Here is a 27,451-nt window from a genome sequence, read left to right as displayed (position 1 = left end):
TCCATTTAGGAGTGGACGGTTAAAAAATATACAAAAGTCTCCTTTCATAATCCGAAAGCTACAAAATAATGTGCTTGCTATGTCATTTTAACAGAGATGACAGCAGTAATCTTATTTTTAATACTTCCATGCTATGACTTTCTTACCTTCAATGAAAAATATTCCTTTTTTTGGCTTGGTTTCAACTTGAAATTTTCTAATTTATTTGACATCTGAAATATGCAGAACAAGTTATTGCATTTTCACACATTTCCTTTGCCAGTTTTGCCTCATGCATTTCACCATATGCTACATTGTCAAGTGTCTGAGAGATGGAACTATGTATAGGGTAAAATCTGAAATTTGATTGCCAAATGAAAGGATTTGTGCATTTGCTTTCATCATACATTCAATATTGAACATTGAAATGCAGTGTTTTGTAGATATGGGCAGACCAATCTTTGAACTTTGTTCAACAGCTCTTCATAAATGCTTGCACTGCATTTTGGGGCATATTATGCTCTGATTTCAACAAGAAATGCTGTCTCAACACACATACATAGGCACAAGGCCTGGCTGGTGGACAAACAGTCCTGTCTTTGAGCAGAGGGTTGGAATGCCTTTGGGAAACGGTTTCATACAAAGCTATTAAGAATTAATTGCTGCTGAAAAATATATTCCAGAACATGTCTGAAGGATAAACATTTCCCCAAAGCTTTTAAGTTTCTAAGAAAAATAATTTCCGACAGTGAAGCCTGATGAAATCTCAATTGTTAGGGTGAAATTTTTTTAAAACTGCTCCTCTAGTAGGTTATTTAATTTCGTTGGGGTTCAACTACCTTGATACTCCAAGGGCCATCTGTTTATGTTTGATGTTTCAAAGTCCATCTAAAGAAAGGTTTTTTAAAAAGCAGCAGACAGAACAGAAAGCAGAGACCTTTCAACTGTAAATAATGCATACTGGGTTCTATAATAAGTATGGTGGATAAGCAAAACTATGTTCTGCACTCTATATTCCAGAAAGCTACAGCTTTTCAGGGGAAGGGAGAGGATTAAAAGTATATTAAATGTTAATATGTACAGGTAATTCCTTTAAAAGAGGAGAAACTGGGGGGGGGGGGGAATCCACTTAGCCATTTTTGTGTTTATGTGAAAGACATTCTTGATGCCTATTTCATTAGAAAAATCAAGTGAACTTTACAAATGTTCATATAGGATACAGCTGTTTTTGTTGTTAATTGCTGTCAAGTCAACAGCAACAGCTTCTGTTCTGGGGAGGGCCAGAGGAACATGTAAAACAACAGGTTCCAAAGCTGTCCTATTCCCCTTCTGTCCCCTAGAATTAGGGGATGATCTATGCCATATGTTCTTCCTATTGGAATTAATTCAGAGCCAGGGGAAGGGATGTTCAAAGGAAAACATACCCTGCAGTTGTTGTCTGGAAGAACCATGGAAAGCCTTGTTTGTTAAGGCCAGAACCATTCTTGTAGGGATGGTTACATGAGCAAGGTAGAAATGGGAGACAGTTCTGTATTATAATATGCTTTAAAACTTGCTATCTTGAAAGTACATAAACACACAAATCTTGCGTTCATATTTGTTAATGCAAAGAAAGATGCATGGACCAATAAAAGATATTGGTCTTTGATGCTAATTTTCTGTCTACATGTTTCTTGCAGCTAATTGTACAGAGAATAAGAACACTGGATGTACTTGTTGTTCAGCCAAAGAAATAAACATAAAATAATAGCTTCTGAGTTTTATACGAAATGGTTATTTTGCCGTAATTATTATACAGATACATAAGATCTTTACCGCATTACGAAAGACGAATGGCAGTCAGCTAAAAGCAGCTGTTTACATTTCAACATGCCTTTGAAGCACTTCCATTCTGTTTCTGATGGAGACAATTGTAAAAGCATGCCTTTTGCCCTGATGGAAAAATCTATTTAGCAAAAGTCACACTTTTGCAACTGTCTCCCTCTGGACGACTTCATGCAGGGAGATAAGCAGAAAGCCACTTCTATCTCACTGCCTCTCCTTTGTAATGTGATAAGGACCTAAGGTTTTAAGAATCCAGGACAATCCTACCATTTCTGTATTACTCTGTGGTTCTTGGATTAAGTAGCTGGGAAGAGACTCCTCTAAAATATTTTGAACGGTCTACATAAAGGCAGTAGGAAAAAAGGAAGACTACATTACAGCTGGATAGATTCAATGCAAGAAGCCACAGTCCTGTGTTTGTCAGTAGGGCTGTTGATAAAAAGATGACCTGGAGTCCTCTCATTTATGGGGGTCAGAGAAAAAAACTGTAGGAAGTAAAATTAGTTCTCTTTCAAATCTGAAATGGAAATAAAGGTTAGAAGCAAAGGGGAAAATAAGCTTCTTTAGGCTTTGAAAAAATAGTTTAATATAAGGAAGAGACATAATTATAAATAGCTTTTTTTCAGTAAAAATATATATACATATTAACTAGATCACAATATGAACTGGAATGAATCATCATCATTTTAGCTTTGCTTCTCAGTCACTGCTAGAGGAGTCTGAGCTATCAGAGGATGAAGAATCTCTCCCCTTCTTTTGCTTCTTTTTCCCCTTTTTGTGGTGATGTTTTCTTTTCTTGGATTTATTCTTCTTCTCCTTCTTCTCCTTTTTGTGGGATTTCTGTTTTTTTGATTTAGGCTCATCCTCTTCTGTAGCACTTGAGGAATAAGACCTATTTGAATACAAGAATACAAACATCTGTGATGTGACACTCCTTGATATTCAAAAATGACCACTCCATTATCACCTCAGTCTTCTCTTCTCCAGGCTTAACATATCCAATTGTCTCACATTTTCCTTATAAGGCTTAGTTTCCGGGCTCTTTTACAATCTCAGCCACACTCCACTGCATACATTTCAGCTTGCTGATATCTTTGTTGAATTGTGGTGAACAGAACTGGGCACAGTATTACATGTGAGACCAAATCAAAGTAATATTACTTCCCTTGATCTGGACACTACAGATCAACACAAAAATGCCCAAAACTGCATTGCCTTGTTTTGCCACATCTCACAGATGACTCAACATTTATCATGCTGTCTACTAAGACTCCTAGATCCTTTTCACATCTACTCAAGCCAGATGTTCCCTATCATACTTGAACATATGGTTTTTCCTGCCTAATGTATCCTAAATTCATCTCCGTTGACATTCATTTAAAAAAAAATTTGGACCACTACTCCAATCTGTTGAAGTCAACCTGAATCGTGAATCTAACTTATGAGGTATTAGCTATCCTTCACAATTTGATGTCCTCTTTACTCCTTCATGAAAGTTATTTAAAAAGATGCTAAACAACACTAGGACAAAACCCTGTGGCCTCTCACTTGTCATGTCTCTCTAGACTGGTGAATAACACTAGTAAGCAATTTTTGGGTTCAGTCAAAGCACTTAACAATAGCATCATTTAGTTTACATTGTACCAGCATTACTGAAACCAAGATACATTACATCCACAGCATTCCCCTGATCCACCAGGTTTGTAATTCTACTGAAAAAAGAGATAAGATTAGGCTAGCATGATTCCGAGTTGCTGTTGTCTGCCTTCAAGTAATTTTCAATTTATCCTAAGGGATATCATGGCTGATTTTTTGGGGCAAGATTTGTTCAGAGGAGGTTCATTATTGCCTTTTTCTGAGGCCAAGAGTGACCTTGTTTCCATAAAGACATTAAAGTCTTCATTAACTGATAGGCCTACACTGGGCTTGTTATCAAAACATCAGAAAGCTGGGATTAAGCTCAGCATTAGCAGGAATGATGATTCTGACAACAGAATGTCTGCTCAAAGCTGTCACAAAGACAAGCAAACATGGTTTAAACATTCTGAATTTGGCCAAATGTACATTTACGATCACAAAATCATAAATTAAAATTACTGTTTTGTAGGGGAAAAGGTACATTTTATTTATAATGCTTCAAGCACAATTTACAGCAACAGTATGGCCTATATAAAATGTCTTAGGGATTCCTCATACTTAGAACAGACCAAAAGAAAGCAATGGACTTGCCAGTCATGATTAAACAGAAGTCCCATTTATTTTAATAGCTCTACTTTATGTATGATTAATTGTCTCAAACTCAAAGTTGTAGAAGTATTTTGCTCTATTGCCTTTGGATAAAAAAAATCCAAGTGATTATCTACCAGATTTTAAAATTACACAATTGTACAGAGAGATTTATATGAGAAGGTAATATAAAAACAAGATTTTAAAAATTACTATCCAAATACTGCGCATGTAGGAAATATGATATAAAAGTCAAACAATATACCTTTTTCGTGCTTTCTTTAATTTTGATTTTTCTTTATGCTTCTTTTTGGCCTTTTTCTTATCTTCTTCAACACCAATATCTATGAATTGAAATGATAAGATTTTAGAGCAACAACAAAACATTCCTGATGTCTTTAGTTTATACTTTGCACCTGAGGTGCTTCCAGATAAAACTTTTTAGTATTACAATGTCCACTCAGTCTTGCAAATCTCCACAAGTTCTGGGTTTTCATCTTTCTTCCCATCAAAACCCATGAGGAGGAAAACAAGAACTAGCTGGACAATTTATTTGGACTGGTATTGCTGGAAGCCTTCTACTTGGAAGCACTCTTCACTGTAAAGACAAACTCCAAAAGATCATTCATTCTCTAGTTTGTTTACTATGCTGCTAACTGCCAAGCCTGGAAGTAACTAAGTATAGATAATGAGTAACATGAAAAAATATTTCTGCAATGAAGAAGGTGTTACAGGTATTACAAGTTGAATGTATTATAAATGTACCTTAACAAGGGATAATGCCACACCTTTTTTGATGAAACACTAAATGGTGGTAGATGAATGTTATATGTTTTTAGTGTTGACTTGTGCTGTGCTTCATGCTGCTGAATTAAAAGCATCCATGTGGCTGGATTTTTTTTAAGCAAGTAAAAAAGTGTATGTGCTTTTGAGAAGGAGAGTGTTTATTTAACAACTGTAACTACAACCACAACAGCAAATAACTAAGGGATATAACAGTAACCAATTACTTATTAAAAGCAATTTGTCAAGATCTTACTAACACATTTAGTCCCAGCAGGGAAAGAAATTCTGGTAAAAAGATAAAGAAGACAAATAGGATGCTTAAATTTACTCTGTTTTTCTGGTATGGGTTGCAGTTTTCCCAGTTCTTCTTCCTCACTGTCTTCACTGCTTGTGCTGCTGACATCTAAAACAATATCCCTTTTGGGATCCACTCGAAGAAAGTTTCGGCATTCAAATGTCAAATGGCCAGCTAAGTAAAATTCAACGAGAGAAGAATAAGTTAGGAAAGCCAACAAAAGAATGAACAAAATAATAATTTACTGTTCAGTGGGGTGGGATAACTTATTCTATTTTAATCAAAATACAAGGAAGAAAAACTGTCATTTATAACAATAAACTACTTGAACAGTTAAGTAAGATACCATGAAGAATAAATGCATGATAGAGAAAAGAAGACCTCCACTGTAACAGACACTTTGTTCAACTGCATTTATTTAGAATTTAAATGTAAAAACTATCTTTTCCAATAAAATGTGTAATTGGCTTGAACATCACAGTTTTCTAACCAAGTCCTGTATTCAAGTGTTCTGCTGCTATAGAACACCAAATCAAACTAAGAGGACTCAAACATCACCTTGGATCCTATGCAGGGAGAAAGGATATAAGTTAATAAAATAATAATATCAAAAAGAGACAAAGCATGCCCTTCTACCAAATACTTCATGTCTCCCTTCCTTGCAGCAGGCAGCCTTGCTACTCCATTTTTGTTTAGTACAAGATTACTTCTATGGGAATGGGCTGCAACAGCCCCACAATACAACCTCCTTGGAGACTCATTTGTCTAAGGGTAAATATGTATTTGATCATTATTTTTTTGAATTATAAATTTTAGATTTTAATTGGATCATACTTGGCCCATTCTCCTAGGGTGGCTCTGGGCAAGCTGCAAACTGTGCCACAACAGCCACTGTCGTCTTGTGAGACTCCAAGAGTAAAATAATATTTTAAAAAATATTAATGTACAGAAGCAACAAGAATGATAATTTTGAAGTGGGTTAAATCCAGTCTTGAGATAATGTATTTACATTGGCATAATAGGATGCCTAATCTCCTCCCTCCTCCAGCCAGCCACCCTGCTTTAAAAGCTGTTCCACTCCTCTACAGCAGATTTTCAGGTAGAACAAGAACAGGTGAATTCCTTCTCCCAACCTTCTGCTGACAGAATGCTTCCATCAACACTGATGGGTCATAGCTAATAACTTTTCTCATGAAACTTACCTCATTTCAAAATAATTTATCTGTGAACAGGCTGTATCTATGAACATGGCCAATTTGATTTTGTATCTAAGTGATTACAGTATCTAGAAGTATTTTCTAATGGTTGTTATACTAATGGGAAGAAAAAGAACAGAAGAACAAGAGATGTACTGCTGTGTTAAGAACAAAAATATAAATAGTTTTCACACAAGCCGAGTGGCCTTTCATATCTGAGATATTCTTCTAAAATATAAGTAACAACAAAAACAAATAATAAAAAAGAAAATTAAGAGCCTATAAAGACAGGCCAAAATAAAGCTGCTTCGGGTCCCTTTGGAGGTATGCTGTTTAAATGATGCATGCATCTTAAGAGGCCAGAAGCCACGCCAAAGCCACGCTCCAGTCCTAAGGACTGGAGCGTAGCTTTGGCACAGTTTATGGCCTCTTAAGGTGTGTGTGTCATTTAAACAGCATACCTCCAGTGACCTAAAGCAGCTTTATTTTGGCCTGTCTTTACGGGCCTTAAGTTTTATCTGCCTAACCACATTTCTATTTCATTTTTAGGAGGCCTCATTAGTCACATTTCAACAATTCCCATGCCATTAGCCACACAATAGTGATAAAACACAAACTAAATAATGTTGCTAACGAATTCTTGCATGTGAAAGGATTTTTAAATGTAAGTTTTAAATAATTATTATTGCAACTACAACAAGACAGGTTAGTCAAAATTGTATATGATCAAAATACCTTATCCAGATCGCCTTCATTTTTACAGCTAGAGACCTAGTCAAACTAAAAGAACACTAAACCTCAATAATGGGAAGATAACACTAATCTCAGAGAAGTACCACTGCAAGGTTTCACATATATGACTGTGTTTGTACTCCAAGACCTATGTCAGAGGTCCTGCTGTATTAGAGGTACGTAAATCTAAAACCATTTAATCCGGCACAAGTAACAGACAAGTCCTTCCCCACCGTTATATGATTTGTTTCTGGTTAACATTTGCCTGGTCTCCTCAGTAAAGGCCTTCAAGAGAGTCTTAAAAACATTGGCCAGTATTCTGTACCAGCTAGTTAGTTAAGTATAGCCAGCGTGGCATAGTGGTTTGAGCATTGGACTACAACTCTGGAGATCAGGGTTCAATTCACGGAATGAAGCATAAAAAGCCAGTGGGTGACCCTGGGCAAGTCATGCACTCTCAGCCTCATAAAACTTTTTCACACAGGGACCTATGTGCTTCCTTCCCGAAAATGGTTAAAGTGCTGGCATCCCGGAAAAGCAAGCCCATTTGCTAACTGTTATCAGACACAGAGCACAACAGGAGGTTAAAGGCACAGTAAAGTGGATCTAATGCAAATTTGGATATCAAACGGAGGAGGACAAATCCCCATTACCAGCTTTTATACGCATGCTTCAAACTGTCATTTCAACAAGCTCCCCATGCTCCAGAGAGGGAAGGGTGCCCCGTCGCCCTGTCATTGCCCGCTGCCTCTGTCCTGCCAGGTGCACACACTTAGCGTGCCCCCTCCTCGTGAGCTGCTCCCTCCCAACTTGGAGATTGCCCTCTCTGGGGAGTGGAGGAGGAGAAGAGGAGAGGAAGCTTAATCTGGCCATGCAACTCAGCTCTCTGAGAGGCTAGAAAGAGCCAAGCAAGGAGGGACTGCCGCCTGGCCAACAAATAGAGCTGTGGCGACAGTTCCAAAGAAGCAGGAGCAGCAGAGGACAGAGCAGAAGGCCAAGGCAAGCAGCAGGGGGTCAGCGGCAGTGCCAGGAGGACAGGTGTTGCACGCCTGAACCCCTCCCCCCCTTTAATGGAAGCCATGGAGGGAGAAAGGCAGCGGCTTGGGGGATTCGAGCTGCCCCCCCAACTCCAGGCCAGTGCTCCAGGGGTTGCTGCCAACCTCCCGTTCTGCTCACCCACCCCCTCCACCACAGCTCTGAGGCAGAGAAGGAAGAGAGGAGGCTCGCCTTGAGAAGAAGGAGAAGCAGTGGCAGTGCGGCGGAAAGGGAACCGTGATGACGGCTTGGGCTTCATTCCCTCAAGGGCCCAGGGTTGTGGGTGGCTCTTCTGCCCGCAGAAAAGTAGCATGGGAATTGTAGTTTGTTTGTAATGAAGGAAATCCATGGTCGATGTAGATAAGCATTTCATAACAAGGCAAAAATGAACTGACTGCAAATTCGCTGTGCAAAAGGATTTATAAATTTGCTTTTTCACTGAATTTAGTTATTCCTGGGATTACTCGTGATTCCATGTGGATTGGCTTTGGACTGGCTCTGACGCCGTATGATATTCACTTGCAAAATAATGTCAAATCCCCTTGATGACCCTGGATTCACCCTGGGATAACCTTCCAATTTTCCCCATGTGAAAAAGTCCATAGTATGAGGGGCTGTCCACATGGGCCAAAAAGCCTGTTTTTCCACTGGCCTTGTGTCATCCTCGAGGAGAAGGAAGAAAGAAAGAGAAAGGATCAGCCAGGATCCTGGCAGACTGGATGCATATCTGGCCCAATCCTGGGTTAAGCAACCCTTAACATGAGTCAAGTCAGTTTGCTGAGCAGTTTCCTTGAATCTTCTTGGCAACCCCCAGCTGTTTAGACATCCTGTGTGCTCCTTACCTTCCCCTGAGTCTCTGCTAGTGAGCAGACCCTTGTTGCTGTGCCTAACGTGGAAATGGGGCGCCTGGCTCCACCCCCATGCTTGCATGAGAGATTAATGCACTATTGATTGGTTACTACAATCCCTGCTTTCCTCTTTTTTTGGAACTGAAACATTTGAGTGCTTCCAGTCTGAGGGCCGTTGTTTTGTTTTCCATATATGTTGGCAGATTTTTGTCATCACTTGAATGGATTACATCTCTAAAGCTTGAAACAGCGTGATGCAATCTACCTGTGGTGATTTATTTATCCCAAGAGCTTTGACAGCAGCTTCCGTTGCACTTTCTTAAACTGTGAATTTATCTGTCACTTTTGCCCCCTTTTTATATAGCTCCTTAAGGTATTGCTCCCACCATTTTTTTTCGTGATTGTATAATGGATTCCCCCGTTCTTCATATGGCATCTCCCTTCTGGCTGGAGAGGAGGAGGAGAGTCGCAGGAGGAGAGCTGGTGAGGATATAATTGCCAAAAACTGTGAGAAACAAGGAAGGTTGTATTTCTTTGAGAAACTGAAGTGGAACATTCTATATGGCATCTCCATTCTTAGTTTGAATTTCAGGTATACTGATGTGTTTGCACGAGTTCAGTTGTGATTATTTAGTTTTGTGGGGTTTTTTTGTTTTGTTAGTTTGTTTAATTGTTGATGTAGAAGTTGAGGATGTTGAACATTTTGTTTTGTTTTGTATGTTAAGTTTTTCTTAAAAGTAATATTTAATAATAAAATCAATCAATCAATCAATCTTTATTAATGCTTAAGCCAAAGGCCATTCGCATGATAAAATATAAAACCAATGACAGCAATTCAGAATTATAAAATATTCCATCAAATAACATCCAAATTTAATACATAATGCTTCCAGTCAATTAAACAAGACAACATTAAAAAACCACTTCAAGGTTTAGATAAGGTCATCCCCCTGACAATCAACTGCAATGTCTGCTATTACCCTTGCCCGAATTTTGATTGCTGCTGAGGCCAACAGCGAAACCTTATAAGTTACCTTAGAACAGGGGTAGGCAACCTGCGGCCCGTGGGCCGGATGCGGCCCGGCGAGGCCTTGGGACCGGCCCCAGCCCGGTCCTGCCACCAATTGCCGCCGGGGCCTTTGGCCTCTCGCACGCAGGGGCAAGGGGGTCAATTGTCTATAGACGCCTCAGAAACATGCATTTATATTAACATTTTTTTAAAAATCAGCAAATTTTTTTGTGTGTCCTCCACTTTTTTAAAAAAAGTGTCCACCATTTGAAAATGTTGTCTTACATTTGTCCCGGTTTATTTATTTATTTAAATTTTTCAAAAATTATTTATTTATTTATTTTTTGGCTTCGGCCCCCCCAGTTGTCTGAGGGACAGCAACCCAGCCCCCAGCTCAAAAAGATTGTCTACCCCTGCCTTAGAATCAATATCAGACAAGAGATAATAAATCTTTTCGGAAATGGTATTAGACTGTAAATTGGACAGAATAGATCCCATAAATGTAGTTCTTGGACCAGTATATAGTGAGCAAAAAAACAAATAATGAGGCAAATCCTCGATTTCTGGGGCTCCACAAATACATTTAAATTTAAATTTAAATAATAAAATTTGTATTTTTAAAATTTCCTTTAATCTCTTGGATCTTGTGAAAGAGTTTACTTATTCTACCCTTTTGGTTTCCTTCCATTTCTTTGCATTGGTTATTATAATCAATAACTGTTTTAAATTAGTGTTTTTAAAAGGACTGCTTATATTATTATTATTATTACTATTATTATTATTAGTTTTAATTGATATTGTAAGCTTCCTTGAGTTCCATGCTGGGAAGAAGGTAGGATATAAATTAGGCAAACAAGTAAACTGTGGTAGAGCATAAAAAATGAAACTGTGAGAAAGGAGATGAGGACTATTGCTGCACCAAGATTAATTAAAATGATTTATGAAAATGAATTAAGCTCTTTCAAGTTTTCTACCCTCCTTTCCCACCATAGCCACCAATATACCCAACCCTCAAACTGTCAAATTATTGAGAGCGGGACCTCTTGAACTAGTGTGGGATGGGACACTGGAAGGAACTCAAAAAGAAGGGAACTCAACGTCTTCCTTCACCCAATTCAGACTGTTCAGTAGGCCTTCATATTGTCTGGCAAAATCTGTGTGTGCTGCATGAGGTAGAAAGAGATATAAAAACCTTTCTTCCCTGAACTTCCTTTCATTCACTTATCTTAAAAGCCATTTTGCTGATCATTATATTTTTTAAGTCAGTCTCAACTACTCACATATTAATTTTAATCAGACAATGTCATAGAGAAGTAGTGAAGTTTAACATAAAATCTTATGAATGAATGAATGAATGAATGAATGAAGGTTTATTTATATACCGCCGTTCCAATGATCACGGCGGTTAACAATAATAACAGAAACAATAACAATACATTATATAACATAGGAACCCCCCAAGATAACACCATACAACATCATAAAAGCCATCATTCATTCCTAACTTAAAACCAATAAAAACATCAATAAAACCCACTAGCTAAAAATTAGGCAATTATATCTTGGTAGATACTTACGATAGCCACATTTCTTGCACCCTGCCCTGATGTTATCTTTATTACCACCTGAAAAAGCAAAATACATTTCATATTAGTTTTGGAAATGGTTCAAAATATGTACTACGCAGGATAACACAGAGAACAGAGAACAATAGATCTACTAAACACAGGAGCAAAGTTGCCTATTTGCATTGCTATACATAACAAAGTGGTGGTGGATTTTCTTTTGTTTTGACACAAGTTGGTTATCTTCCCATAGACATTTACAAAGGTTACGGCCAATGGAAGTTGCAGGCCAGAAACATCTGGAGGATGATTCTGTACTCCAAGGTTCGAATCCTGTCTCTGTCATGTAAACTCGCTGGGTGACCTTAGGCAGGTGACATTCTCTCAGCCTCAGAGGATGGCAATGGCGAACCCCTCCAAAGAAACTTGCCAAGAAAACTCTGTGATAGACTCGCCATAGACTTAGGCTCATCATAAGTCTGAAACAACCTGAAGGCACAGAACAACAACACAATAGTTCTAAAACCTACTGTGTTTTAAAATTCATTATGTCACTGTCTATTCAAGTGCTCACCCACTTAATATGAAAGAACTGTAATTATATTATGCTCTGAAAATATGTTATCAAAATCATCATTGCATTACTAGTGTTCCTTCTTGGTAAACAGTGCCACCAAGGGGAGAAAAACATGACAATTCATAACTCCCTTTGCAAGTTCTTTTAGGAAGCTGGTTTTACACAGGTTGTATTTCATCATGAGGCAGTGGGCAAAGGTTTAAACTGAGAATGGGAAACTCTACCCACAATGCTAATGTAACTCTGTTGTCTTTATCCTGATTGGGAGTAGTTGAAAAGAGTACATTATAAAACCTTCCTTGTATGCACCCAAGACAGAACCTATCAACTGCTCCCTCATCTACTGATCAGTTTTCCTTGATGGAGCATACTCAGTAGCCTATCTTCCCTCAGATCACTCCAGAATAATGTCTGGCAGGAGCGACAGAAAAACTCAATTAAAAAAAAAACCCTCTCAATTACTTCAGATACCATGGTGGAGTGCTACAGAAGATACTTACTGTATATACTCATATATAAGTCTAGAAATGTTAGTCAAAAATATGACCCAAAAACCCTGGGTTGACTTATCCATGGGTCAATGTGAGTACTGTCCTTCAACTCATATACACACACATGAAAGGAGCCATCCCCTGTCTACTCTCAAATCCATCATCCAGCCTTTTGAGCACAGTTATGCCTGCCAGAATTTTCTAGATTCTTTGGCATCATTTTCCTTTGCATCATCCTTTACATCCTTTGTTACATGCCCCCCCCCCCCGAAGTTTTACCCTTGACGTATCCACAGGTCATAACAAAATCCATAATTACAATTTTGTCACAATTATAATGTAAGTCTTAGGAACTTGATATGGTTTGAAAATATCTAAATCCACAATAAATTCTATTCTATTATCCACTGCAGCCCTGTGGCTGCTGCTGCTATCGAAACACCTTGTTTAATATAATGTAATATTATTGGTGGTGCAGTGGTTAAATGCCTGTACTGCAGCCGTTCACTCAAAACCACAAGGTTGCGAGTTCAAGACCAGCAAAAGGGCCCAAGCTCGACTCAGGCTTGCATCCTTCCGAGGTCACTAAAATGAGTACCCAGACGGTTGGGGGCAAATTAGCTTACTTGCTAATTAGCTTACTTGCTGTTCACCGCTATGATCTTTGGAATAGCGGTATATAAATAAAACAAATTTTTATTATTATTAAAATTATTTAAGTGTTGGAGATTATTTATTGTTTTCCCATCTTCCTCAGGGATGAGCTAATGCAACCATTAGTGAGTAAAGTAACAACTGCCATCCAGTGTCACTGGCCATGCTGGGTGGTGCGAATGGGAGTTGGGAGTCCAGTAACATCTGCAGGGCCACATATGTTGCTGACATTTGTGTGATGCTTCGTGTTCCATTTTATAACTTTATGTATTATCATCTTAATGCTGTAATACATTTGTGGTTTTTTTTACCCATTTTTGTATCTTGAACCTGTGGTATAGATTTTTATAATCAGTTTTATAACTATGTCTCATTTTTAGGTACTGTACTTCTAATGTACTTATATTGTTTTACATTTATATGACAGCCATACAGTACTCTATATACATCTCAGATTCTGTGTTATTACATTTTAGTTCTTTTCTAATTGCTATAGAATTTCTATAGGATTTTATAGTGTGTTTTACTTGTTTTAGTGTTATTCTGAAATGGCTTAAGGGCTAATCAATAAACATTTCTTCTTCTGTTACTGTCGCCATGCCCTGTTAAGAGAGGTCTAGTGCACAAACTTAAACTGCAGCATCTGAATTCTCTAGAGGAAAATTCTACCTGATCAAACTACAACTTACAGGATTACTTAGGATGGGGTCATGAGAGGTAAGGTGATTTCAAACTACTGTAGGTGTGTAATGTGGGTTCGTTATCTGGAGAAAAACGAAGGAAGACCATCCTAGCCAGTGGAAGATCAGCCATCTCCCACCTTCTGGCCTGAGAAGGAGCAGGTGCAGGAGATAGCTTCCCCTTCCCTTCACTACAACTGTCAGCAGTTTTTGGATGCAGAACCAAAGAGAAACTTGCTCTGATCCTAAGGAAGTGTTGCGTGGCGGGAAGAGCTGGTGTGTGGAAGTACATTTGTTGCTTATAACCCTTTTGAGATCCGTTTGATTGAAAGTTGTTGTGTAAATCTTGCCAAAAATGTTTTTACACTTCTGTGCATCCATTTAAGGCAGAGGAGACACCAACTACCTCTCTGGCCATTTCGACAACCACGGATGGACCCCTTTTCTCCTTGCATGCCTTCAAGTCATTTCCAACTTACGGCGACCCTAAGGCAAACCTATCATGGGGTTTTCCTGGCAAGATTTGTTCGGAGGTGGTTTGCCATTGCCCTTGCCATCCTCTGAGGCTGAGAGAGTGTGACTTCTTGCCCACGGTCACCCAGTGGGGTTCATGGCTAAGCTGGGAATCGAACCCTGGTCTCCAGAGGCACAGTCCAACACTCAAACCATGACACTAGGCTGGCCCTTCTTTTCATGCCAGATAATTAGATAGGTGCCTATGCAAAACACGTAAAGTAATATAGAAAGAAAGAGGGAAGGAAAGAAACACTGAGGTGAGCAGTGAGCAAACTGTGGCCTCTGGGAGGTTGCAGTATGGAGGAAAGCGCTTTGGAAAAGATTGTAGGAAAGGATTCAGTGAAACCTCACTCCTTCTTTTAGCCATGAATTGGGACCAAGGGATGCCAAAGAAGCAGGGAAATTAACAAGAGGCTCCACACTTGTTTCTCTGTCGCAGTATATAGTAACAATATACGCTCGTCCCGCCAGGTTTGTGGCTCTGATATCTGCGGCTGTCATTATTCACGGATTTGTATATGAATCTGTTCTCTCTAGGAATATCTAGGTCCTCCTGTGCAACTCTATGGTCAACTTCAACCAAGAGTCACACTGGAGGACCCAGAGACTCCTAGAGAGTACTTGTAGCTCCTCCAGCGCAACTCTATGGTCAATGTCTGGCAGATGCGTTGCACAGAGTTGCCCTGGAGGACCCAGAGATCCCTAGAGAGGTGAAACATCAGCAGAAGCATAAGTCTTTCTGTGATTGCGGTCTCTCCATATCCGCGGGGTCTTGTGCCCCTGACCCCAGCCAACATGGAAGGACAAGTGCATTCCAATGGATGCCACCGTGGCACTCTCTCCTTCAGAATGGCTGTAGGCCAGTGCATGGGGCATGGACTCTGGGGACCTGGGTTCGAATCCCTGCTCAGCCATGGAAGCCCACTGGGATCAAGGCTCCAACCCCCCAGCACTGAGCCAGGGGCTGCTTCTGCGGTGTGCTTTGGACCCAGGTCCCACTGAAGCATTAACTGATGACGACGATGGGATCTGTTCCTCAGTGGCTTCCCCTCCTCCCCTCCAGCCTCCAGATGGGACTCCTTTCATTCCCAGATGTGAGTAACGAAAAGCGGAGTAGTTACTATCAGTCGTTACTCCCTCCGTTACCTCGCCCTGGAGCAGCTCACCTGGCGCCGCCATACAGAGAGCCTCCGCCACCTCCTCTCCTCTTCGATGGGCGACTTCCCAGGATGAACAACGCTGCTCTCACCCCCGCCAGAAAACTTAGACTCGTCCACTGAGGGCTGTACTACCAGCAACGAAGGGGGGGAGCAACAAAAGTGCCCTATTCACTCATATGGAGACAGCCACAAACCACCCCTCCTTTGCAGAGTGGTACCTTCCAAGGAGCCCCCGTTCTGTCCCCAGCGTGAAACCACCCGACTGGAAATCCTATTAAGCACGCGCCACCCCCGCTTCCCTTGCAATGGAATGCTCCTCTTCCTAGCAGCCAATCAAGTCTAATGGCAGAGGGCGGGGCCTGCACGCTTGATTGGCGGAGGCTCAAGCCAATAGCAACGCAGGAAAGTTTGTCCTCTGGAAGAATTGTGTCCAATCGGTGGTTCCCAAACTTTGGTCCCCCTCCGAATGTTTTGGACTTCAGCTCCCAGAATTCCTGACTGTTGGCCAAGCTGGCTAAGGCTTCTGGGAGTTGGAGTCCAAAAAACCCCCTAGAGAACCAGAGTTTGAGAATCACTGGACTAGGGAAAGCTTGCATTTTGTGCATTTTGGTTGTTCAAATAAAGGGTTTAGTGGGTTTCTTGGGTGATATTGTACTTTGCTGTATGGCCAGCACGGCTACCCTGGATATGTTTATGGGGCTCCTGCACTGTAGAAACGATGCCATTTGCAAAAGTGCAAGAGATGATACAACAAGGAATGCATTATGAGGAAGCAGACTTAAATCTAGGGAAGCCCCTGCTGCCGATGTCTGTCTTTCAGTGAGCCTCAAAGGCGCTGCAAGATCTCTCTGCATTCCCAGTTCTCCCATCCTCCGCAGCAGATCAGGCGGAACTGCTTCGAGGCGGAACGAAACAGCTGCGGGCAGCGATACTCAGCCGGAAGCCATTGGGCAGAGCACGGCGGGCTGTACCATTCTCCGAGGGGGGACTCCCCGCGCTGCGAGGGATCTAGTGCTAGGAATTAGATTAATACGCACTCAGACACTGCTTTAATATGCCATAGCTTCAAAACTACGTCGACACAGCTCTTCCCGGCGCCGAAGAAGACACTTTGGAGCCCTTTCTTCCGCGTCGCTGCCCCCGCGCACCCCCGCCGAGGAAGTGGTGGCGCCCGGTTCTCAAAATGGCGGGAGGTTCGCCCTGGAGCCTGAAGTAAGAAGGAGACTCTCCTGCTGCTGCTTCTGGCTCCTCGCCATGAGCAACATCTACATCCAGGAGCCCCCGACCAACGGAAAGGTGAGGGAGGAAGGAAGGAAGGAGGCGGCCCCCGCTTATGCCCAGGAGGGCTGGATAAACGCCTGGTCCTTGGGTTTGTTTACCTTCTTGGCAGGAGATGGAGTGGGAATCTATGGGGAGGACCCCAAAGCAGTGGCTTATCTGGGGCTGGCTTTTCCCCTGGTCTCACCCCTCCATTGACCTCCTCCTCCTCCTCCTCTTCTTCCCATTTCACCCTCAGGGACGCTTCTTTTGTATTAATGCAGAGAGACCTTGTGGCCCCTTTGAGACCCACTGAAAGAAAGAGGTTGGCAGCAGGAGCATTACTGGACTTCAGCCTCCTTCCTCAGATGCATTTGGATATAATAATAATAATAATAATAATAATAATTTAGAGAGACCTTGTGGCCCCTTTGAGACTCAATGAAAGAAGGAAATTGGCAGCAGGAGCTTTCCTAGACTTTGGCCTCCTTCCTCAGATGCATTTGGATATAATAGTAATAATAATGTATTGTAGAGAGACCTTGTGGCCCCTTTGAGACCCACTGAAAGAAAGAGGTTGGGAGCAGGAGCTTTCCTGGACTTACGTCTACTTCTGAGACAGATGGGTTTTAATGATTAATATCCCCACAATAGATTGGTAGCAAATGGCTGCGCAGTGGATACCTAAAAGTAAGGCTTTTGAGTTGAGGCCTTGTGAAGAAAGAGGATGCTGAAAAGGACTTGCAGCAGAATGTTTAGAGACAACAAGATGGCCTTTGGAGGTCCATCAAGGCACCTGGCTCTGCTCTGAAGGCCATAAGGATCAAGGATAGGAAACAGCCTCCTTGAAAGAGAAAGTATCACATGGGTGATAAGGGTGATGGGATATCGATAGTCCAAATGTGCCTTAAGTGTGTTTTAATGTATTCATGTATCTTTGCTCTGGTTGCAAGAAAGTTCTGTACGTTTAAACTTTGAACCGTCCAATAGAATGTATGTTAGGGACCTCTGTGTTTGAATTACTATAAAGGTTGCCATTTTCTTTTATTCACAAATATATATATAAGCTACAAATACACACACTCATATATATGCCATTGGTATGCAAGAAATGTCAATTCAAATTCAAAATCCTTTGTGTATGGAAATGAAGTGGCTCAATTTGTATGCTGTTTATTTATTTATTATATTGATATTGATGTAAATAAATATAAATATTCAAAGATATAGCTGCGTTAGTCTGTAGAAGCAGTATGTAGAGAGATCTTGTAGCCCCTTTCAGGCTCACTGAAAGAAAGAAGTTGGCAGCATGAGCTTTCATAGACCAAAGGCCGAGTACAGACTGGCGCAAAGCATGTGGAAATGCCAATTCGTATTCAAAATCCTTTGGGTATGGAAACGAAGTAGCAAGTCCAGTTTTAACATGGTCATTTGGACAAAGACCAAGCTGAGTATTTCCATTGGGCATGGAAATGAGATGGCAGGACTAGTTTGGCTTTGGAAGGTGGGAAGGATAGATGAGTGTAGGATGCTCCCATGAGGATGGGGTCAGATACTGTTGAAATGTGTGTAGTGAGCCAGGAAGGCACTGTCCCTGTTCAGTCTATTGCTGAGGAGGCTGTAGTTTATGGATGACATTATGGACGAAATTTGTTTAAATATGCATAGTTTCATGTGGTTAAAGTTGGATGTTTTTTTAAAAAATCTTTTTTTAAATTTGAATTTTTCTTTTATTAAAAAGAAACATCCTGGGGCCTGGCCTTTCTCCTCCCTCTGAGCCTCACCCCGTTGCTTCACTGTTTTAAGGGATGCAGGCGAATGCCACAGCTGATTTCTGCCCAAATGCATCTGTCTGAGGAGGAGAAAGGTTGTCACCCCTCTTAGGGTGTCACCTGGTATGGTCTGCACACGCACACCCCGCACCACCCTAGTGATGCCACTGCCCCAAGGGCCATGCAGTCCACCCCCACCCACCCACCCCGCCACGTATGTGCCTGTATAATACACAAATAAAGCACTTTTGGAAGTTGGCTGTCTGATCTCCCTTTAAGGACTGCCAAGCAGCTTGTAAAAATTTAAACCCATCATTTTGTGTCCTAGTAGGGTCCATATACATTAGAAGTAATGCAGTTAGACACCACTTTGTGAGACATCTTGCCTTCCCTGTCACAAATCTCTGGTGCCACAACAAACTACAAAACCCAGAATTCCATAGTGTTTGAGCCATGGCAGCTAAAGTGATGTCAACCTGGATTATTTTTGCAATGCAGATGCAGCCTAAGTGTGGTAGCTATGGAATCCTGGGATTTGTAGTTTTGCAAGGTCTTCAGCCCTCTCTGCCAATGAGTGTTGATGCATCTAAAAGGTACAAGTCCCAGGACTCTGTAGGATGGAGCCGTGGCAGCCGAACTGGTATCAAACTGCATTATTTCCGTGGTGTAGATGTATTCTAAGTCTTTGAAAGGGCAAAACACAAGCTTGCTATATGTTTTGTATAACATTTATTTCATTTATTTCCTTTATATCCTGCCTTTCTCCCTGGTGGCGCCCCAGAGGGACCCCTTTAGGTATCTAACAGTGAGAGCCGCCATGATGTAGTTAGTGGTTTGACTGCTGGATTACAACTCTGGCAACCAGAGTTCAAATCTCTGTTCGCCCAAGGTAATCTACTGAGTGGCCTATGGCCTTGGCTAATTCACACTCTCTCACCTTCAGAGGAAGGCAAAGGCAACCTCTCCTCTGAGCAAACCTTGCCAAGAAATCCCTTTGATAGGTTTTACTTCAGGGTTGCCATAAATTGGAAAAATTATGAAGGCACACACCAATCACATCACCTTTCAGTCTTCTCCAAGACAAACGTACCAAGCTCCCTAAGCCATTCTTAATAGGACAACAACAATAATAATAGGATTTATTTATATGTCGCCTAATCACTGGGAATCCGGGCAGCTTACAACAGAGGGGATAATAGGCAGTTCCCTGCCCTCAGGCTTACAATCTAAAAAGACACGACACAAAAAGAGAAGGGAATGATGGGGGGGAGGGTATCAGGTCCAGCATTCTTCTCTCCCTCTGCGGCCTGGACCAAGGCAGATGGACTGGAGGGAGGGCTCTTCTTCTTCAGGCTAGCCTGGTCAACTCCCTCATAGGCCAGAAGATGACAGTTATGGAGGGAGGAGTCTCTTCTTCCCGGCTAGCCCTGGTGGAGCTGGGCCTGCGTGGTCAACTCCCTCGCAGGCCGGAGGATGGCAGTTCTGGAGGGAGGAGTCTCTTCTTCCAGGCTAGCCCTGATGGAGCTGGGCCTGCCTGGTCAACTCCCTCATAGGCCGGAAGATGACAGTTATGGAGGGAGGAGTCTCTTATTCCAGGCTAGCCCTGGTGGAGCTGGGCCTGCCTGGTCAACTCCCTTGCAGGCTGAAGGATGGCAGTTGTGGAGGGAGGAGTCTCTTCTTCCAGGCTAGCCCTGATGGAGCTGGGCCTGCCTGGTCAACTCCCTCGCAGGCCAGAGGATGGCAGTTCTGGAGGGATGAGTCCCTTCTTCCAGGCTAGCCCTGATGGAGCTGGGCCTGCCTGGTCAACTCCCTCATAGGCCGGAAGATGGCAGTTGTGGAGGGAGGAGTCTCTTCTTCCAGGCTAGCCCTGGTGGAGCTGGGCCTGCCTGGTCAACTCCCTCGCAGGCCGGAGGATGGCAGTTCTGGAGGGATGAGTCCCTTCTTCTAGGCTAGCCCTGATGGAGCTGGGCCTGCCTGGTCAACTCCCTCATAGGCCGGAAGATGACGGTTCTGGAGGCAGGGGTCTCTTCTTCCAGGCTAGCCCTGATGGAGCTGGGCCTGCCTGGTCAACTCCCTCATAGGCCAGAAGATGACAGTTATGGAGGGAGGAGTCTCTTCTTCCAGGCTAGCCCTGGTGGAGCTGGGCCTGCCTAGTCAACTCCCTTGCAGGCCGAAGGATGGCAGTTCTGGAGGCAGGGGTCTCTTCTTCCAGGCTAGCCCTGATGGAGCTGGGCCTGCCTGGTCAACTCCCTCATAGGCCAGAAGATGATAGTTATGGAGGGAGGAGTCTCTTCTTCCAGGCTAGCCCTGATGGAGCTGGGCCTGCCTGGTCAACTCCCTCATAGGCCAGAAGATGATAGTTATGGAGGCAGGGGTCTCTTCTTCCAGGCTAGCCCTGATGGAGCTGGGCCTGCCTGGTCAACTCCCTCATAGGCCAGAAGATGATAGTTATGGAGGGAGGAGTCTCTTCTTCCAGGCTAGCCCTGATGGAGCTGGGCCTGCCTGGTCAACTCCCTCATAGGCCAGAAGATGACACTATTTACTGTAGTGAAGTCTGTTTTGAAGAAATGTTTTGTTTTTTAATTTTAAAAAGTGCAGTGTTGGGATTTGTTATGTGCCTTCAAGTTGTTTCTGACTGATGGTGACCCTAAGGTGAACCTATCATGGGGTTTTCTTGGCAAGATTTGCTCAAAGGAGGTTTGCTATTGCCTTCCCCTGAGGCTGAGAGCATGTGGCTCAGTGGGTTTCATGACTGAGTTGTGAATAAAACTCTTTTCTCCAGAATCATAGCCCAGCACTCAAACCACTACACTACAGTGGCTACAACCCTTTTAAAATGTGAACTGGTGCTCCTGGAGGCGGCACAAGTAGACTTTGAGTCTGCATGCATCCCCAGGGCTGTATGCTGCCCATCCCAATGTTATTCAAATTGTGCCAAAATACAGACTTTTCCCAGTCTTCTGAACTGAAGAGGATTTACTTTTCTGAGAAACCAGGAACTGCTTCTGGCTTCTATTTTTGACTATGTGTGCCCAAGAGACTCATGGATTTTTTTTTCTTCTTCACTGCTGCTCAAATTAGGAACCATCATTTGTCTGCAGCTGAAAGGCATGAGATAATCTATTTCAGTTTCTGACCAAAATGCTACTTTGGGAATTCTGATGACATCAAGGAACAAGCCAATTTGAGTTCTTTCTCATCTTTTCTTCTGTAGACTCCACACACACACACACACACACACACACACACACCATGTCAGTGGAAAACAGGACCATATGAAAGGGCCTTCTGATAGTGAACAGTCTCAAGATTTCTAAAGTTATAGGAGATTGTCTATAATGGTTATGGCCATTACAGCAAATGGAGAAAGTGTTGGGTGTGCCCTTTCCCTTGCACTGTTCATTCGTGGAATATGTTCAGCAGTGGGTATGGTGACTATGATGATGGACAGATCATCAAATTTAACATGGCTTTATATTATGGTAGCTCTCCTCGGCCTGGGGAACTCCAGATGTATTGTACTACTACTCCCATCATTCCTGTCCAGAATGGCCAACACATGTTATGTAATCCAAAATGTCTGAATGGTACATGATGGGGAGAAGTGGAAAAATATAGCATTGGAAAAATCTTTCACACTAGATCAGTGCTTGGGACTCAGATATTTACTGAACAGCACAAGAATAATTAACACGGTGCTACACTGGGTGCAAAGCTGAAGTGAATTACAGAGACAGTGTAGCACAATTGGGTACTAAAAGAGTCCCCAAATGGAATATTCAGAACTTTGAAAAGTTACTTTTTAAAAACTAAGCTCTCAGAATCATTATCCAGTATGGCCAGTTACGGTTAAAAAATAGTAATTTTCCCAAGCCCTGGACGTTTTCATTGTGAATTCTACTTTCCAACAGCAATTTAGGTATGATGTGGTTTAGGTATGATGTGGTATTGAGCTGTGGGAGTTTCAAAACAGGGCATGGATTTAAGAAGGGAGAATTGCAATGGTAGTTATGAAAATAAAGATTAAAACTGGATATATTGCCTGTAAGTGGGACTTTCTTGTTCTCGTGTTTAGCAATACTCTGAAGAAAGGGAAGTTTCTGGTGGCAGATGAGTGCAAGTTGTTCTTACTAGATTTGACAAACTAGAACATGCACCTGTCTTTGAACCTGAATTCTGTTTTTATCCAGGTTTTACTGAAAACAACTGCTGGAGACATTGATATTGAACTATGGTCAAAAGAAGCTCCCAAAGCATGTCGGAACTTTATTCAGCTTTGCATGGAAGGTAAGATAATATATTTGCCTGTTAACTGAGGTACTACATTTCAACAGGAATGCATATTCTTTATTACATTTCTTTACAGAGTATTACAGATTACACTGACTTACTGTTTGGAAGCCTAGAACTGCAGTTGGAAATACTGAAGTTTTTTTGTTTTGTTTTGTTTTAATGAGCAGCTGGCTGCTGTTGTGTCTGCTAGGAAGAACTCATAAGTTTTTTTTTAACCTACTTTGTATTGCAGTTTGTGAGCAGGAGAAAAACAGAAGTACTGTATTTTCTGTCTTATAAGACTACTTTTTAACCCAGGAAAATTTTCTCAAAAGTCAGGGGTCGTCTTATATGCCGGGTGTCATCTTATAGGGTGGGTGCTGAAACTTCCATGCTGGACTGGAGAATCTGCGGTCGCCACATATGATGGGCAGAGCTCAAAAATGGCTGCGGCCACATCCTCGCCGTATGCGGCGACCGTATGAAAGCAGCAAGGATGGCACTGTACAAGTACGGTAGAAGAAAATCCACTCACCAGGATTCGTGGATAGAAATGACTTAACGTGATCCCGATGACGAGGTGAGGGGGTGCCTCACCAGGAAGGTGTAAGTAAAGGCCAGAGCAAACTGCAGGCGTCTGGGACGCCCAGGGTATGGAACAAAGAGACGTGTTTGCATTACTGCTCTGATAGTCTTGGAGACAGGGAGGGCTGGGCAGGCAGGGTGAGCTCACCAGTCCAAACAGGCTTTTTATAAAACAAGTTTTCCTGTTAAGTACCTGCATGTGATAAGCATTTGAATTAAAATTACATATTGAAATCAAATCTGATGTTTTTAAAAAAATTTATTTGGTGGGCATTGGAAGAGGGATAGTCTTATAAGGCGAGTATATCCCAAACTCTATATTTTAACTGGAAAAGTTGGGAGTCGTCTTATATGCCCAGTCGTCTTATACACCAGAAAATACGGGTATCTCTTGATATTTTACATAAGGGCATGACCAGGCCCTCAGCATCTGCAAAAGGCCTCTCCATTGGAGAGGTGATTCATTTGCATGAAGGACATTTCTCCAAAATTCTTGTCAGTGGTTCATGATCTCATATCTTTCTTGAGCCCTCTGACAATCTCAGAGGCGTGGATATTTCTGAGTTTCACAAAAGTTAAGACGACAGGAATTATTCACACTGTTTTGAATCCAAATCTCCATGTAATTCACTCTGCCTCTTGGAAGCCCTCAGAGAGAAATAACATTTTTGAAAATAGAAGAACAAGCAAAGGAGAGCTGGCAATCTGAAAGTCCCAGTTAGATCTCTGAAGAGTTGAAAACATCTGACCTTTGTCCAGCACTTGATTTATTTCTTCTGAGAAGGAATATTGAAGATATTTTGACCAGAGACAGATAATCAAAATGCTAACAAGGTTTTTACCTATGATCTGTGTTTATCACAAGGCAGTGTTGAGTCCGTATAGTAATTTATTTTTTAAAAGTTAAGGGTTAGGATTAGGCTCCATAGTTAATAAAATATAGATTACAGTCAGCCCTCCTTATCCATGGATTTTTTATCCACAGATTCAAGCATCCATGGCTTGAAAATGCTTTAAAATATATAAATTCCAGAAAGCAAGCCTTGATTTTGCCATTTTATTTATTTTCTATGCCATTGTATTGAATGGGACTTAAGCATCCACAAAATTTGTTAACCACAGGGGGGGAGGTTTCCTGGAACCAACCTCCAGCAGATAACAAGGGCCCACTGTACATATGTGTTGCCATTTGTAGAACATAGAAAGAAACATTTATTATATGACCCACTAAGACCTTCAGCAATTTCCTTTGTCTCTGGCTGCATCAACAATGCAGAATTAATGCAGTTTGGCACCATTTTAACTGCCATGGCTTAATACTATGGAATCCTGGGATTTATACTTTTGTCAGATATTTAACCCTCTCTGTCAGAGAGCTCTGTTGCCACAACAAACTACAAATTCCAGGATTCTATAGGATGGAGCTGTGACAGTTAAAATGGTGTCAAACTGGATTAAAAAAGAAGTTTGAGAACTGCTACACATGAAAACAAGGGACTCGTAGTAGGGAACAAATAGGGCTTGGCTTTATATCATGTCAGTATTTGTGGAACCCCTGTCAGTAATATTATTTGTTCATTATTTGTTCAATTTTTTTAAAAAAAAATGTAAAAGCATTTCTAAATTTTGTAATCGATATCATAGGATTTTGATAGCTTAGAAAGTTAGCAACATTTCTTAATTTAGTTAATTTGAAGGAGTTCCCTTTGAAGGAATAACATTCCAGTTAACATCTAGAATTCACTTGCCAATGAAAATATTTCTACCAGTGTAAACTAATACAATATAATATTTCTTTTCAGATTATTACGACAACACAATATTTCACAGGGTTGTGCCTGAATTTATAGTGCAAGGTGGAGATCCAACTGGTACTGGATCAGGAGGAGAGTCAATCTATGGTGCTCCTTTCAAGGTAAACTTCTGTTTTACTTGGGGTTTATTTTCCATGCAAAAAGACATTTGCCATTATGTTGTTGTTGTTATTATTATTATTATTATTAACCTTTATTTATAAAGTGCTGTAAATTTACACAGCGCTGTACATACAATCTTTTAGTTAGACGGTTCCCTGCCCTCAGGCTTAGAATCTAAGAAGACACGACACAAAAGGAGAAGGGAGTGGTGGTGGGGAATGGGAATTGTACCTTTGGGGGGGAAAACTGCTGCTTCCTGCTTGTTAACTGGGATAGCTAAAAACAAAGATCCTCCTGGTGCAAGTTGCTTCTGATATAACTAAAGTAGTCTACATTTGCAAGTCACCAAAGGGCTTCACCTGTTATATGTTGCAAGTCCTTAGAAGTTGGAATTATGTTATACTTATAGCATATAAATTATATGAGTTGTTTCTGAATTTTCCGGTGAAGATGCACATACGTTTATAACAAAGCAAGTGAAAGAAGTACGTATTATAATGAAAGCAGGTGTTGTTTTTGAAGTTCATTTTAATGGTTTTTGATGCAATACACTAAAGGTCATTCTGTGCATATGAATGGACAAGCTGTTGAATAACAACAGCCAATTAAACCTGTTCCTTAATTGTTCTTTTTTTAATTCACAGGATGAATTCCATTCTCGATTGCGCTTTAATCGTCGAGGTCTGGTTGCCATGGCAAATGCTGGGCCTCACGATAATGGCAGCCAGTTCTTCTTTACTTTGGGTCGTGCAGATGAACTTAACAACAAGCATACCATCTTTGGAAAGGTTTGCCTGGCTTCTATCTTGTACATCATTATTTTTCTCTGGATTCCTATTAGATCTGATTTGTTTACTCAGAAACCTCAGATGATATTCTTATAAGCTGTCGAGGACTCCTTGGAAAGGTGTTTGGGTCTTAACCTTAAAACAGGATTGTACTATATTCATTATGACTTTTCTCTGTGGCTTCTTGTCAGCCCCTGCCTTCAACCCATAACAGTTTTCATATACACAAGAATACCTGTATATACTCGACTATAGGTCGACCTCATGTATATGTCAAGGGCAGGTTTTGGGGCCAAAATTATGGATTTTGTATGACCCATAGATAAGTCGAGGGTAAAACATAGGGGCATGTAACAAAGGATGTAAAGGATGATGCAAAGGAAAATAATGCCAAAGAACTTAGAAAATTCTGGCAGGAATAACTGTTTGTGCTCATCCTAAAGGCTGGATGGATGAGAGAGTAGAGGGGATCCATTCTTTTTTTTTTTTTTTTTTTTTTGGTGCTCCCAGGATGGACTGAGCTCTTGCCTTTTATTCAGAGAAAGGGGAAGACTCCTTTTTAATATATATGAGAGGTAAAGTACAGTACTTACATTGACCCGTGGATAAGTCAACCCAGTTTTTGGGGCCAATTTTTTGACTAAAATTTCTAGACTTATACATGAGTATATACAGTACTTTTCAAAAAAAATACTGCTTTCATGAAATCAGTATCCTAGAGAGGATCTACTTACTTTAGTTTCCTACTTAGTATTCACACAACAATACTTACCCAGTTACAGTGAATTAAAAAAAGGTGTGTGTTAAGGAAAGTGAAAGCAAAAGAATAGAATAAGGGGCAAGTGGATAAATCATAAAACAAAAGAAAACATAAATACAATTTTAAGAAGACAAAATATAAAAATAATTTGATCAGTTTATCTCAAGTATGCAAGCTTATGGGGAAATGAATATTTATCTCTAAAAAATGGTGTGTAACCAAGCTGGTTTATCCTAACCTTTTCTGAAAAGATACTCATTTGTTGCAACTCTGTGATGACACTTTCATTCTTTTGAAATGACTGGCTTCTGAACAGCATGAACTACACAATGAATAAGCAAACAAAAGTAATTTTAAAGTGAATAGGTGGGAACCTGAGGCCTTCCAGGTATTGGACTGCAGCTTCTGTGATGCCTTACCATTGGCTATAGTAACTTGGGCTGAAGACAATTGCAATCCAACAACATTCAGTGACGCAAGTGGCCATTACTGCTTTATTGGTTCAAATATGTCTAAAGGAAAGGTGAA

General features: G+C 41.2%; 2 protein-coding genes across 3 annotated transcripts in view; one reads left to right on the top strand and one right to left on the bottom strand.

Moving 5' to 3' along the window:
* Positions 1–2,362: 2,362 nt before the first annotated feature.
* Positions 2,363–15,855, bottom strand: SREK1IP1 (SREK1 interacting protein 1). Its single transcript, XM_089495182.1, has 5 exons — positions 15,580–15,855; positions 11,508–11,555; positions 5,144–5,284; positions 4,295–4,373; positions 2,363–2,695 (listed from the first exon to the last, which is right to left on the bottom strand). Exons 1-5 carry the CDS (start codon positions 15,590–15,592, stop codon positions 2,503–2,505), a joined length of 474 nt encoding a protein of 157 aa, XP_089351308.1. The 5' UTR covers positions 15,593–15,855; the 3' UTR covers positions 2,363–2,502.
* Positions 15,856–16,583: 728 nt separating this feature from the next.
* CWC27 (CWC27 spliceosome associated cyclophilin) overlaps positions 16,584–27,451 on the top strand; it is a 139,995-nt gene continuing 129,127 nt past the window's right edge. Inside the window, exons 1-4 of one of the 2 annotated variants that reach the window (XM_089495168.1) lie at positions 16,584–16,869; positions 22,793–22,889; positions 25,262–25,374; positions 26,020–26,163. In XM_089495168.1, coding sequence (XP_089351294.1) covers positions 16,828–16,869; positions 22,793–22,889; positions 25,262–25,374; positions 26,020–26,163 — 396 coding nt within the window. In that variant the 5' untranslated portion in view covers positions 16,584–16,827. The remainder of the gene's footprint in view (positions 16,870–22,792; positions 22,890–25,261; positions 25,375–26,019; positions 26,164–27,451) is intronic. The other variant, XM_089495164.1, reaches the window with a different exon arrangement.

This window comes from Sceloporus occidentalis, unplaced genomic scaffold, assembly GCF_023333645.1.
Source record: "Sceloporus occidentalis isolate IW3139 unplaced genomic scaffold, rSceOcc1.0.p SCAF_1, whole genome shotgun sequence".
NCBI lineage: Eukaryota > Metazoa > Chordata > Lepidosauria > Squamata > Phrynosomatidae > Sceloporus > Sceloporus occidentalis.
The sequence above is the reverse complement of the archived record's forward strand: the minus strand, read 5'-3'. Positions and strand labels throughout refer to the sequence as shown.